The 15,081-nt window shown below is 36.2% G+C and overlaps 1 protein-coding gene across 1 annotated transcript in view; it reads right to left on the reverse strand.

The window, feature by feature from the left end:
- Nucleotides 1-290: 290 nt before the first annotated feature.
- Nucleotides 291-15,081, reverse strand: part of nrxn3a (neurexin 3a) — a 376,344-nt gene continuing 361,553 nt past the window's right edge. Inside the window, 1 exon segment of the mRNA XM_048190779.1 lies at nucleotides 291-2,823. Coding sequence (XP_048046736.1) covers nucleotides 1,892-2,823 — 932 coding nt within the window. The 3' untranslated portion in view covers nucleotides 291-1,891.

A 15,081-nucleotide genomic window follows, 5' to 3' on the forward strand; every position in this document is an offset into this window, starting at 1 on the left:
AAAACAACCCATATATGATCAACCTCCATGGAATGTTTTATTATAGACCATCGCCAAATATTTTCTGAAGCGAAGCTACGTGACTATGATGTCATAAATGAAAATAATAAAAGCGCACGTGAGGTTGAACAGAAAATGAAGATTAAAAATAACATGGGCACATTTTCACATCTTATTTATGGTACAGTGATAAACAAATATATATATATATATATATATATATATATATATATATATATATATATATATATATATATATATATTTTTTTTTTTTTTGGGGGGGGGCAAAAAAATAAATGGCAAAAATATACATGAATAAGAAGAAAAATGGCAAAAAGTCCGTCGATGCGACAGGGCTTACTGCAGTCCAGGCCACTCGTATTAAGACATTAAGGTAAGAAACACACGGCGTAAATTATCTGAGCTGCATGTCCGTATCCATATTAGTCTGTCTTTATTACATATTTCTTTGATTCTTCTATAAATAAAACAACCGATAACAAGGAAACCTTGGTACAATTAAGAAGTGCGTCTTGTATTTCATCGACAGCTTCAAGTAGTCAAATATCCATGCTTAGACTTAGAAACATCTGCGAGAAAGATTAGACTTCTAATCTAACAATATTCTCTGCTTGTTCTTACAAAAAACGTGTGTGTACCGTATATTTTTTCTTCCTTCACATGAGTTGACAGTGTCGGATTTTTCTGCATGAAACACACTGAATAAATCAATGATCTCTCTGTACAATAGAATTACTAAAAAAAAATACAACTTAGGTTTGTATGTACATCATCTACCTACAAAGTACAACTGCTATCATGTAATAAAATATGTAAACAAATTTCTGGTTCGACACAGTCGACTGTGACAACAGATAGAATTTTTTTTTGTTTTTTTTTTTCACACTTTTCACATTAGATTTATTTTCGTATAGACATCCGTTAACAGTATCATAGCACTGCGCCAGTCTGCACCAGACAGCTGTATAAAAAAGAGACGAGAGCAAATGGACCAACATACATACGGTTGAAAAAGTTCCAATCTGCGACACGTTCCCTTGTCGTGTCGCTTCGAGGGACGAGAGGTCTATCTGATGATCGGACCGGCCCGGTGGGCGGACGTGTTCAAAGCGAAGGATGGCATGGCATGCACTACAATCAGTCGCTTTACTGAGACAAGGAAACGTCACTGTCTTTCTGGTAACTCACACATTTGCAATATTACATTTGGTTGTACAATTAAAATGATCAGTTTCGGCTGGAAATCATAACAGTGCAGTGCTGTCAGAGCCTCGGTGACCAGTCTTGAGCAGTTTCATTTATTACATTGTGTTTTTCTTCTTTTTGCAGAGAGCAAAAAATGATAAGACACCACATGTAATGTATAAACAATACAAATTTTCTCATATATAGAATTTATATATATATATATATATATTATATATATATTTATTTATTTTGTTGGCAGGAGTCCTTTTTTTTTTTTTCAAGTGAACAACATTTTTTGGGTCCCACTTTCGTTACGGACGTCAGCACTACGTGTCTCTTACATGCTTGAAACGTTCTCCTCTTTTTACAGAGTTACAAAAGAAAAGAAAAACGAGATTTACGCCAAGGTTCACATACCTCTAAAAGTCACTTAGGATTATGATGTAGCTGTGGAATATTCTACACTGATAACGTCTCCGACCAGATAGAGGAATAAGGTCACTAATGTTTGCTATTTTACCTTCGCGGTGTGCTTACGGTTGTAAGTGTGCTTTATGGTACAGTTCACATCAGAGTTCGCCTTCTTGGCACAGCGCCGGGGTCCGGCTCCTGTCGCCCTCTCTCGGCGCAGCGCCCTACAGGTCTGTCAAAGTTCTGTCAAAGCAACGGGCGATGCTCGGACTCACACGTAATACTCCTTGTCCTTGTTTTTCTGTTTCTTGTTGCCGCTTTTCGCGCTCTGCTGCTTGTCCTTCATGACTGCTCCATTGCTCTGCGCCGAGTTGGTTATGTAATTCCTGGTCTCGTCCACTTGGTAGGATCCCTCGTCCCTGTTTCTGTACTTATACATGGCGTACAGCAGTATTAGGATGCACAAAGCGGCAGCGGCAACTATCCCGACGACCATTCCGGTGGTGCTGCTAGATTCACGGACCACCTCGGAGGCCCCCGGAACCCGCCTGATGCCCGGCTCCGTGGGGATTGCTGTGGGTACATTACGGAACATGGGGGAGGTTATTAATGGGCTCTTCAGCTTTGTGTTGTCTACCTCATAGGAAGTGGGCAATGGAAGCAAGACTATGTCGGGCTGGGGCTTTAGCTCCCTGTTATTCATTTTGCCTGCGGGCAGTTTGGGTGGCGTGGACGTGGTTGTGGAGCGGCTCAGCTTGGGGGAAAAAGACGCGGTAGTAGTCCTACCAGAATCGGAGACTTTGTTAGGTCTAAAGTCCTTGGATCCCCACTTAGGCGCGTGAGCTTTGTAGCCACCTTCAAAGGCCGACGATGACAAGGTCTTATCTGTTACCAAGGAGAAGGTGGTGTAAAAATCTTCATCATCAGTAGGGGGCAGGTTAGAGTCGTATGCTTCCCCAGAGCCATACCCAGATATCATCAAGCCATCACCATCATCATCATCATCATCACAATCATCGCTGCCTCGGTCCGACAAGCAAGGTACCCCCGCCTCAGTGGTCATGGACAGGGACTCTTTGGTGGTCTCAATAATGGTGAGGTGGGGGCGGAGGGTTGGGGGAAAGGGGATGGAGGGTGTACGAGTGGCTACAGAGGGGAGCTCTAAGGGATCCTTTACAAGTACTGGGAAAACTAATTCGCCTCCTACAATTGAACACAGACACGAGGCATGTTAGTCTCTAAAACTGGTAGCATGAAAAAGCACTGCTGACGGATACAAGGCAGAACGTAAAACAAAAACAAAACAAATAAAAAGCTAAACAAAACCAAAAAACAACAGAGAAACAATATTCAACGTACAGTAAATGACTAAAAATTGGCATCAAAAGGACTTGACAGGTCTTTGTGGGTGAGCCGGTTTGTGAGGTATTTGAATTATCTGCTGAATTAAGGAATTGTTCACCCAAAAATGCAAACTATCCCAGAATTTACTCACCCTCAAGCCAGGTGTACTGTACATGACTTTTTTTCTTTCAGCCGAACACAGTCGGACTTATATTAGAATAATATGCTGGAATCTGAATCCCAGTTTTTAATGGAATGAATAAGTGCATGAAAAAGTGCATCCATCCATCATAAAAGTAATCCATACAACTCCAGTGTAGGGCTGGGCGATATATCGCATGCGATTGTCACGCGCATTTTGTCAGTAATGCCGGTTCCCTGATTACCGCTAAATCGCCATCACCTGCTTTCAAATGGAGCGGCATTTAATAGACAGAGCCGTAGTTCAGTGACAAGCCACGCAATATCGCGTTCATTATCGAAGGCGATTCATCTGCGATTATGAACGCGATATTTGCGTAGCTTGTCAGTGATCTACGGTTCTGTCTATTAAATGCCGCTCCATTTGAAAGCAGGTGATGGCGATTTCGCGGTAATCAGGGAACCGGCTTTACTGACGAAATGCGCGTGACAATCGCATGCGATATATCGCCCAGCCCTACTCCAGTGGGTTATTAAATACCTTCTCAAGTGAAGAGATGGGTTTTTGTAAGATAAATATCCATATTTAAAACTTTAGCAAATATAATCTCTGGCTTCCGGCGACGGCCGTACACGCAATCACGAGAAAGTTGAGTTCTGGCAGAAGGGTGACCTCTGACTCGACATGTGACGTTACTGTATGACGTAGTAAGCTTAGGTATGAATTAACACCTCTCACAAAAACCATGTAAACTCTCTCATCAATGTGCATTTGGCCGTTGCCGGAAGCCAGTGATTATAAATTATAAAGTTATGGATCTTTTTCTTACAAAAACCCATCTCTTCGCTTCAGAAGACATTTGTTAACCCACTGGAGTCGTATGGATTATATTTAAGATGGATGGATGCGCTTTTTGGAGCTTCAAAAACTCGGGCACTATTCAATCCAGACTGTCCTTCAAAAAAAACACGACCCTATAGGTCGTTTTCAAGCACCTTATTATGACCTATATTTACATTTAAAGTCATGCGCCCTCTAGCTGGCGTAAAAATAATGACAGTGTCTTGTTATGTCTGTTGTCATGAAATGACATATGACTGCCGTTATCAATCAAAATGCATGTTCATTTAAATGCAGTGTGTGGAGTTTTTACACCATTTGTCCTATTTCCATTTAGCAAAACTCATTTTTTTATTAATGACTACACCCAGCCCAACCCTAAACCTACCCTTAGTGATTTATAGTGCATATTCACTTTATGTGCACATGTGTTCCCTGGGATCGAACCCACAATCGCATGATCGCATATTGTTGTATATTGCAATGCTCTGCCAATTGAGCCACGCGAAACCCAAAATATGACACAGATAAAAGGAAACAATGCATTAAAATGAAAGTGTCCTGTTGTCGATAGGGGCGCAACTTTAGCAAACGCTCCTATGGGTCGTATTTCAGGGAAGTGACAAATGACCTATATAGGTGTATTGGTTGGAGAACATGTTGATTCAATCCCATTACAAAGCTTGGAAGAGGCATGATATTATTTAATATAACTCTGATTGTGTTTGACTGAAAGAAGAAAGTCATATACACCTAGGATGGCTTGAGGGTGAGTAAATTGTGGGATAATTTTCATTTTTGGGTGAACTATCCCTTTAATAATCTAGAAAAAGATTAACAATTAACGTGCCAATTTTAATGTTAACTTCTACAAAAACATGTTTAATATTAAAAGTTGCATGTGTTAAGATTAGCTCACGCATGTCAAAGTGAACATAAATCAGAATAAATGCCGTAAAAAACCTTTTGCTTACTTATTGAATTATTAATAAGTGAATATGTTAAATATTACTTTAAAAATATTTTTTGGAGTAATATTTTGCATAAGTAAAAAAAAGTCAGCTCAACTGTATGAATCTACTGCCATGAAGTGTCATGTTCTAAAAAAATGTCAGAATATTATTTAAATAAGCTATGAGATGAAGTCTCACCTCATGTCGGTTTCACCTGTGCCTTAAGATGTGAAACAATGTCAACAACTTGTTTATTTTAGTAGAAAAGCATCTTCTCTCGCTCTCTATATATACTGTACGTGTGTGATGGAAGATCGGGCTCCCCAGCAGTGCACTGACTCTTGCCTTTTGAATGGCTTCAGAAAGCCTTCCCAATGGCAGGTACTATCTCCACGGTGCAATAACAGCTGAATGATCTCTGTAAATATGGTTGATTTATAAGTGTGAGACTTAAAGGAACACTCCACTTTTTTTGAAAATAGGCTAATTTTCCAACTCCCCTAGAGTTAAACAGTTGAGTTTTACTGTTTTCGAATCCATTCAGCCGATCTCCGGGTCTGGTGGTACCACTTTTAGCATAGTTTAGCATAGTTCATTGAATCTGATTAGACCGTTAGCAACTCGCTCAAAAATGAACAAAGAGTTTTGATATTTTTCCTGTTTAAAACTTGACTCTTCTGTAGTTACATCGAGTACTAAGACCGACGGAAAATGTAAAAGTAATATCACTGCGTAATATCATTGCACCCGCTGCACCCATGGTACGGCAGCAAAATTCCTTGATTATTACGCCGGAATGAGAGTATAGTTCCTAGCCATATCGGCCTAGAAAATCGCAACTTTTCATTTTCCGTCGGTCTTAGTACTCGATGTAACTACAGAAGAGTCAAGTTTTAAACAGGAAAAATATCGAAACTCTTTGGTCATTTTTGAGCGAGATGCTAACGGTCTAATCAGATTCAATGAACTATGCTAAGCTATGCTAAAAGTGGTACCGCCAGACCCGGAGATCGGCTGAATGGATTCGAAAACAGTAAAACTCAACTGTTCAACCTCTAGGGGAGTTGGAAAATGAGCCTATTTTCAAAAAAAGTGGAGTGTTCCTTTAAATCTTTTTAAAAATAAAAGCTGCTTTGAGTGTAGATATTTAATGTATCTTGAAATGCTCAAAGTACAAAGATTTTATTGATGGAAATAAGATGTTCAGTTCTTCAAATATACGTGTAGCTGTAAAGTGTTGATATTCGGGAAGAAACAAGTGATTCTAACACTAGAATATATATATATATATATATATATATATATATATATATACACAATATATAGATATAGTTCAGTGTATTTGTCATGCAACATGAGCAAAAAGTTCCATTTCATGAACATGGAAGGTTTGTTTATGCTTTCTAACTGCTAGATATTCAGACTGTCATCACAGCGGTAAGATAGTTCTGCCATCAGGTTTTTAGTACATAAAACTTGCATAAAAATAAAATTAAAATTCAAAATAACTTAAAAAGAAAAAGGCAGAGCTCAATGATAACACAATTAAAAAAAAAAAAGAAGTAAATTAAATTACAAATCCAATAGCATAAGTTAAATTACAAAGCCAATAGCATAATTAATCAATAACTAGTCATAGCACACAGTACAGTACTGACAAACAGGCAATATAAACATCAACAGTATAATCTAGCAAAACAAGATCAGAACTTCTGATCTCATTACATTAAGAATTTAAACAAGCATATACGGCATATACTGTATATTATAAACATAAACATACCATATTTTTTGTCAACTTACATCAACAAATTGCCCGCATGATTTTGGCATGAAGAAAAAAACGTACAAAAGAAAGTTGTGTAAGAATGTTCTTGGACAAGTTTTTTTCTTTGTGAAAACAAAATAACTGTCATTGTGTTTCTGGTTAGATATATATTTTTGTTTCCCACATGAGAGAGTACAGGGAGGCAACAACACATACATCCACACCACATAACATGAAAAATAAACTTCACCATTATTCTCTTTTGTCATTACTTTGATAAATAATCCAGTTTTCTTACAAAAAACTGTACATATTTGAGCCTTTGATTTTATATAGCATTTTTTTTTGTTGTTGTTGTTGTTGTTAAATAAATATCTACATTCTAGTAATTAAACTTTTTGCTTAGATTGGTTTTAATCTTTAGGTTTGAGTGAATGGATGACTGTACATATTTTACCATAGCTAGAAGGGGGAGGAGGGGGGAGGGGGGTTGTGACAGGGGAATTGGACCTATGAACATACTACATAGGAGATGACAATGATGGGGGTGATTGTGTAAGTCAGTTGCCATGTCCATGTATAGGCAGTACGAAGCGGTCGGGCAGCATTAACGTTTTTGGCTGTAAGGAAGGGATGGGGATATACAAACAATGAGCATATACATGCCCATCTACGAAAAAGAACAAAACTCTAACACTGACAATCTGACAAACCCTAAACTGCAACTTCTTCGCCATGCAGTTTGGAAACATTCTTTAAACGTCAATTGTTCATCAAGATCAACTGTCAGAATTTGAAAAACAAAAAAACAAAAACAAGAAGTGTATCAAGATCTGGAACCTTTTCATTGACCATCATGTGCCCTTTTGACTATTTACTATTAAATAATTATTTATTTTGTTATCAAACTGGGTTGTTTTTTGCATTTTGAGGTATTGTGATATTGTTCATCATGTGATTCTCATGGTTTCAAAATTGTTTTGATGATTTATCACTTCAAGCACATGGAATTTTCATTGAATTAGTTCCAAATCTAAAAAAGAAGAAATCAAAAATCAAAACACGTTATCAAATTAATGATAATTGTGATTTGATATTCACATCTAGTTAAAAATTCACCACTAATTTTGAACCCAAAAATTCAGCTATTCCAAAAATGGTAAACAACAAAAAATGAAATTGATTTGAGTGCGTGTAAAACTAAAAAGACAAAATTCCCAGAGACGAAAGAACAAAGCAATTCTAATTTTCACACACTACAACCAGATGCACAAACTATAAAACAGACACAATCGAGAGGGACAGTTTAACAGACAACTGCTTCCTCTGTCATGTGACCCAAAGACAAATATATCTGTCATTGTTAGTCTTAAACATGTAACAGGCGTGCAGTCTGGATGTATGTCAAAGAGAGAGGAAAATTGGCTGAAAATGGGTTAAGTTTTTTTTACTGCAAGATGTTGACGCATGCGTAAAGTAAGTTGCATTTAGGGAAAGTAGACGAACAACACAGCAAGCTGGGGGGTCAAATCAGACATCAAAGGTTAAGCGAGGTCAAAGAAGCCTTTTAACCAGGGCCTGTAGGTCACAGATGTTTGTCTGCATGCTTTCGTTGCATATTGCTGGAACGTACAGAGCAGATTCCCTGTTTTTTTTATACCAGTAAAGTCATATCTCATTAAAAAAACATCCATAATCATGATGGTACCCACAGACTTTGGTTCAAAAGCAGCAGAGTATTGATTGAGGAATTCCACAAGAGGTTTCAGAATATATGAGTTCTATAGCAAAAAAAGAAACAAACTATTAGAAAGCTTTAGGGCGAACATTATTAACTTATGAGCCATTAAATTAGTACATGATCTAATCATCTAAATAATTTCCCTTCTAACAGAACCCCCAATAAATTCCTCTCTAAAAAAAAAAAATAATAATAATAATAAAACCACACAATGACTATTACTGTGAAGAAAGCAGTGATGAATCTGCTAGTATAAAATTCTTAAAAATACATTAAAAAAATCGTGTTTCTACTACTATTTATAAATACTGTGACATTATGAATAAAAAGACTTTATTTTGATTAAAATACATTAAAAATAGTGTTTAAAATACCCCTTTCTACCACTATTTATAAATACTGTAACGTTATGAAATAAAAAGACTTTATTTTGATTAACTCAGTGTGTCAAAATTATATAATATTTTGATTAATGACTTTTAAACTCTTCTACGGGTCAAACGAAACCATTCTGCAATATAGGTGTTCCTTATTTTATCCACCATTATAAGCCAGTGTACTGCACGCTGCATGGGAAATCTTGACATTCCAGTACAGTGGGATTGACTGAAGAACAGTTTCTGTTCAATTATAAGCAACACTATTCCAGTGTTTCCCATACATTGATTTATTTGTGGCGGCTCGCCACAATATCAATAATGACCGCCACAAATAGATTTCAGTGCTTCCCATTCATTAACTACGCTGCAAAAAATAATTGTTGGTTTAACTTAAAAAGTTACCTGGTTGCCTTAAAATTTTGAGTTCACTTGAAATTAAAATTTCAGTTAATACAATCAAGGTGATTGGTTTAATCAACAGAAGCTCAAAATATTATGTTATCTGAACCACATTAATTAAGTTGATTTGACAAAAGAAGAAATGTTGTGATAACAAATCATCAAAATATTTTTTTTTACAGTGTAGACTGTGTTGGCCCGAAAATATATATAAACATCTCATCTCATAATAACATAAAAGGTCTTTAATGGTGTGTTTTGCGCAACTGCTGTCAAACAAACTAAAAACGAAAGTGCGATAAGGCTTTGTGTCCTTATGAAATCGCAAAAGACTGTCTGCTTTGCGTCGCACAAAGAGAAGTGCACACTTCGCCCACGTGATCAGCTCCGGCGTCCAGGTACAAGCCAATGCACAGACTTTTTTCTTTGTTCAATTTGCACACTGAATATGGGTTGGAGGGGGGATCCGGGGGTTACTGAGGTCCACCCACCAGTTTCACAAAATCCAGTGTGAAACACTGTATTCTGAATGAAATCGTACTGCTACTGTACATGACTAGGGTGGAACTGTTTTTAGTACACTGCCAGACTGATTTGTAGAATGAACCTACTTTTTTTTAAACATATTACTACACACACATTCTAATAATAATACATTTACGCATATACACCTTGGTAAAGTCTTTTTTTTCTTTTTCTTTTAAATACAACTAACTGTGCAGTAAGGTGCACTATTAAAATGCAAACACCGTAACACGTCAAGTATTATTTGCAAAGTGAGACTATTCAAAACTCTTCACACATAAGAGGTGTATCTCAATGCCGGGTGTCTAGTGTTTTCTTATCTCTGGTTGCACTATGGATAGGTAATTAAACAGGAGCTCCAGTGCTGAATGGCCACCTGCAGGCCTGTGATAAAAGCAACTCCCTCTCATGGCACAGAATAGGGCCAAGCAATACTGGCTCTCCTAATCTGGACCATTCTTCTCTTTGTTCTACCTTTTTTTTTTTATTCATTTCCTGCATTCCAATGGCAACTAATTGCTTTGAGTCTAAAGACGCTCAACTCTGTCTAATCAGCATGACAAAACAAGCTACACTTATTTGTAAAAAGTAGATATCTGCTGCAATCAAGTGAATAACAAAAATATGGCTTATTACATATGCATCTTTTGGGAATTTCTCAGTATTGTGAGTGTGTAAAATCATGAGTGCAGCATATAATGCCATCTGGTGTTCATATAAGGAAGAGAAATGAGTCCTAGTACACTAGTTTTACAGTCAATACACAGATTTATCAAGTGCAGTTCATAAATTATATTATAATTATATTTATAATGTATCACATTTTGATCTGTGCATTACAGAAAAAAGGTATAGTACGGCTTTAGAAATCTTGGAATATAGAGTACTATTTTTGTATAAGTTGAACAGTCCACTTTTATAAAAAAAGAAAAAGAAAAAAAAAAAGAAAAAGAATAATATTTTTTCTTGGGTCATTCCTACTATGCTGTACATGGCCATGTCTCCATAATATACATTACAGTTCTAAAGTTTTGGGTCAGAAAGATTTAAAATTTTAAAAGAAGTTGTATAATTAATACAATTAAACTTATTGTATAATTAATAAAATAAAACATTTTTAAAGATGGGAATCACATAAGTCAGTGTTATATATCACAATCAAGTAAATAGGGATGCATTTACTGCTAAAATAAAAAGGGGAAATTTATGAAGAAATATTCACATTGTTTCTTGATTTTTTTCCTGAAATTCAAGTCTGTAGAGACACGAGTTCCTTAATGATTGTGGCATTAGTTTCACTCTAAAACATTCCAACCGGACGAATAACTTACAGAAATAAGTATGCTACCAAAAGATGAGTATTAATTAATAAAGTTAAAGGCCTGGTTTCACAGACAGGGCTTAGACTAAGCCAAGATTAAGCCTTAGTTCAGTTCGGGTATTTAAGTAGCTTTTATAAACGTACACTAGAAATCTTGAATCTTGAGACAAAACAATGGCGCTGGCATATTTTAAGATATGTCAGTACAAGTTGCTGTCAGTTACAACAGCTCAAACATGCATTTTTAATCTAGGGCCTTGTCTGTGAAACCAGGGGAAAGTGTTTGAGCTTGGCCAAAGCATATTTCTGAAAGTCTGAGATGGCCTTTTTCTTAAATTAAAGGGTACTGAATGTCCCTTCACATTCTTCATTCTTTATTATCTGGTTTGAGCCAAGCTGATGGTTTTAATGACTGAAAAAATACCAGGGGACTTTTTTAGAAGATAAAAAATTGCTATCACTGCAAAGCAAAACTGGAGCTTGTTAATTCCTGATTAATTATCCATTTAATCAAAAGCACAATATGAGGCGGAGATATGCCTGAACAAATCACACTGCTTGAGTGATGTAGAACTGATTAGTATTACACTATACACTAACAAGAATCTGTAAGGCAACTTTAATGTAAATACATTGCACTGACCCTTCCCTGCAAATACAAATACATTTATGAACCATAAACTATAAGAGTTAGATATGCTTCACACAGATAATTGAGTCTCTGAAGGTTTCTTGCCCTCAGTTTTAAATTTACTTCACCTTTTGTCTTCTTCAAAAGGATATACTGTAATACCCAATCATTTAAACACAAAATAATTAAAAAAAAAACCCCAATTATTTACAACTTTCTAAAAAAAAAATATATATATCAATTCAACTTTACATAAAATAAATACGCTCTTTTTGGTTTTGCATGCAAGCATGAACTTTAAGATAATGAGATTTGTGAGCAGAAAAATAACACAGAAGAATATTTCGTATCATTAATCAGTAGAAGCCCTCCTATGGAATTCCAGAAGATAGGGGATAAAGGGGAAAACCCAACAATTTTTACAAACAGAGAACAGAATCACGTGACAACACGTCAAGACACAGACAAGTTGATAGACAGGAACACGATTTGGTACAGGAAATGCAGCGGAAATCTTTGCAACCATAAGCTTGAGGTATGATGCTTTGTTGAAACTGGCTCATACATACAGTACAGCACTCATGTTAGTCTGATGGTGAGGTTATGCGTGGAGATCAAAAAATGGCGCCATGCACTGAATAATGAAAGAATAGTCTGGAAAATGGCTCTGACTAGCAGCTATCATACTACATGCCACAAATGACTGCTTGAGAAAGCATGACATTGAGAAGCGCACAGTTTGTGGCAATAAAACTCTTTCTATGCCATCTGCATTCAAAAACCACTTCATATGCAGACCGGCTCACTCAGCTAAGGAGAAAGTGAGGGAGTTCAAGGATGCTGGTCATTCTTAAAACACAACTTTCTTAAGATTACATCAATACTAGAGTTCAAAAAACTCTTTCGATGGCAAGAAAAGATTTTGTTGCCTGTTATTTGCTTTGTTAATTGAAATGGCAATGTTCAAGGTCAAGCCCAGATGGGACAGATGCTTGAGAAAAATGGAGGAAAAATCGATTTCAACACCAAAATATCATGCGGAACAAGATGAGGCGAGATGACAGGAATGTTGATTTTGGATAGCTGGGAAAATAGATGAGGACTTCACCAAAAATAACATCAACCACGAACAAGCTCATGAAATTAAGAGGGCAAATCAAGGGGAAGTACCCCACGCATGCGGTACAGAACACTCTCCGAATATGAGGACGCACCCCTGCAGCGGTAATGTCTCATGCAGCTTCACATCAACTGATGTAGAGGTTAGAATGGCATGAATTTCTGTGTAAACGTGACTGGATGATTGGGACCCTGCCAATAGCTTTCTTTATGAGTACATAAAGATTCCAGAAAGATGGATATTGTTCTCAAACCGCTAAACTGATGAACGTCATTTGGAAGAAATTGGCATTGACATTTGAGAGAATTGTAGAGGGTAAGAACAGGTTGAAGTGAACAAAGCAGATAGACTGTCATGTCTGCATGAAAACTTAAATGTATACAATTTCATCCAATGGGCCACAATACACATGTTGCACATTTCTGTGATAAAAGATAGTGTGCTCATTACAGGCCAACAGATAAAACTAACAGGCCATGAAATGGCTTTGGCCTCTGGAAATGATTTGATCACACATTGTCCTTCTTGTTATTTGCTGGTTCGCTTTTCAGACGTGGAAAATGTATAATTGCGTGTTTAGTTCAACTAGGGGCACATCTGGCTTTGTGGACTTGGACAATAATTTCTCTTAAAACACACTTTGCGTACTCTCGCCGCTGGTTTATTTAAAGTCATTTGTACTAGGGCTGCACAATTTATCGCACAATGCGAAAAATAACATTGAACTTAAACGCGATTCTTAGTGCGATTATGAAATCGCAAAGGCTGCGATTATTTTTTTTCAATGAAGTATGGCTCCAAATGCTAATCCATCTGAAAGCACTGCGAGTTTGAGTCGCTTATAATGTACATTTGAAAAAGCAACACGCACTAAACAACTTTCCAGACATGAGAAACGTTTATTAACATCTTGTCCAACAAAAGACAACATTTAATAACACGTTTTACTCCAAACTCACTTCATAACGACAGTTGAGCGTCCTTCTGTGAGATGATGTGGCTTCTTACACAGAATAAGGCAGTCGTGTGTTCATTAGTCATGTTTAATCAATCAAAGCGTTTCAGTCTTCTGTTTATTCAGCTACAGCGATATGACACGTGTTATCTTCTTCTGCGGCAGGGCATATTTAGAGTTTCTGCGGGAGAGCGCCCTCTGGCTTACAGATGGAGAAGCATTTAATACTGATCACAGAGTCGTACAGCTCTGACAAGCTGCGCATAAAATAATCGCAGCCTTTGCCAAATCGCGTGTGGTTTGCAATAAATCGTGCAGCCCTAATTGATACATAAGTTATATTCTCTGACAAGTTATATAAGTTATATCTGATATTTTTTTCTGAAACACCACATATTATGTAATGCATTTCATAGCATATTTGGTGGAAATAAAACAAATCTAAAAATAAGTAAAAGAAAATCCTATCATTAAAAATAATTTTTGCAATTATGAATTATTTCAGTTTATTTAAATAATTTATTAAAAAACGTAGACTTTGCTTTGATCATCAATTTTCAATTCATATGTCATTTTTTTTTAATTAATTATCTTGACTCAGAGTGTTGGACAAGCTTAAAACAATAAAATCTATTATAAAAGTGTCAAAATAAATGATAAAGATATGAGAAAAACTTTCCAAGACTTGGTTTAATATGTTTTAATTTGACCTTCATATCACAAAAACTGTTGGAATCTGTTCATTTTAATAAAAATCAACCCTTAGGATATAAAAGTGCCCAAAGTTGAAGAAACACCCAATTATTGTAAGTGGTGGGGTTTTACTCAAATTATAATAAGATTCATTTGACCTCTCTGACTGGAATCATGATTTGCAAAGGAATGAAATTTCAGTTATCTTTAACTGCAATCAAAAAATTTGCATATTTCACAAAAGACATGACAGACTATTTTCTCAAAGCTACAATTACATTATTTTTTTTAATTTTTTTTTTTTAAAGCCAATACCCAACTTCTCTCAAATCTCTCTTTTTCTGACTATCTCTTTTTTTCTAATCACTGAATTGTATTTTTCATATTTGGGTTGGAAAATATTAGCAGAACAACTTGTTCACACTGAGGCAAAATGATATTGTTAAAAATAAGCATAAGGACACAAAACAAAAATTTGTACACAGAAATTCGATGATATCTGTTCTCTATTACAACAAGTTAACTTAGATCAAGCCTCTTGAAATGAGGAAACAGAAAGGAATTGAAAAGACTGCTTCCACAGCAATTAATCTGATAGATATCACTCTACTATAAGGCTGAAAGCAAAGTTCAAGAGAAATCTCAAAAT

Source organism: Megalobrama amblycephala, linkage group LG5, assembly GCF_018812025.1.
Source record: "Megalobrama amblycephala isolate DHTTF-2021 linkage group LG5, ASM1881202v1, whole genome shotgun sequence".
Lineage (NCBI taxonomy): Eukaryota > Metazoa > Chordata > Actinopteri > Cypriniformes > Xenocyprididae > Megalobrama > Megalobrama amblycephala.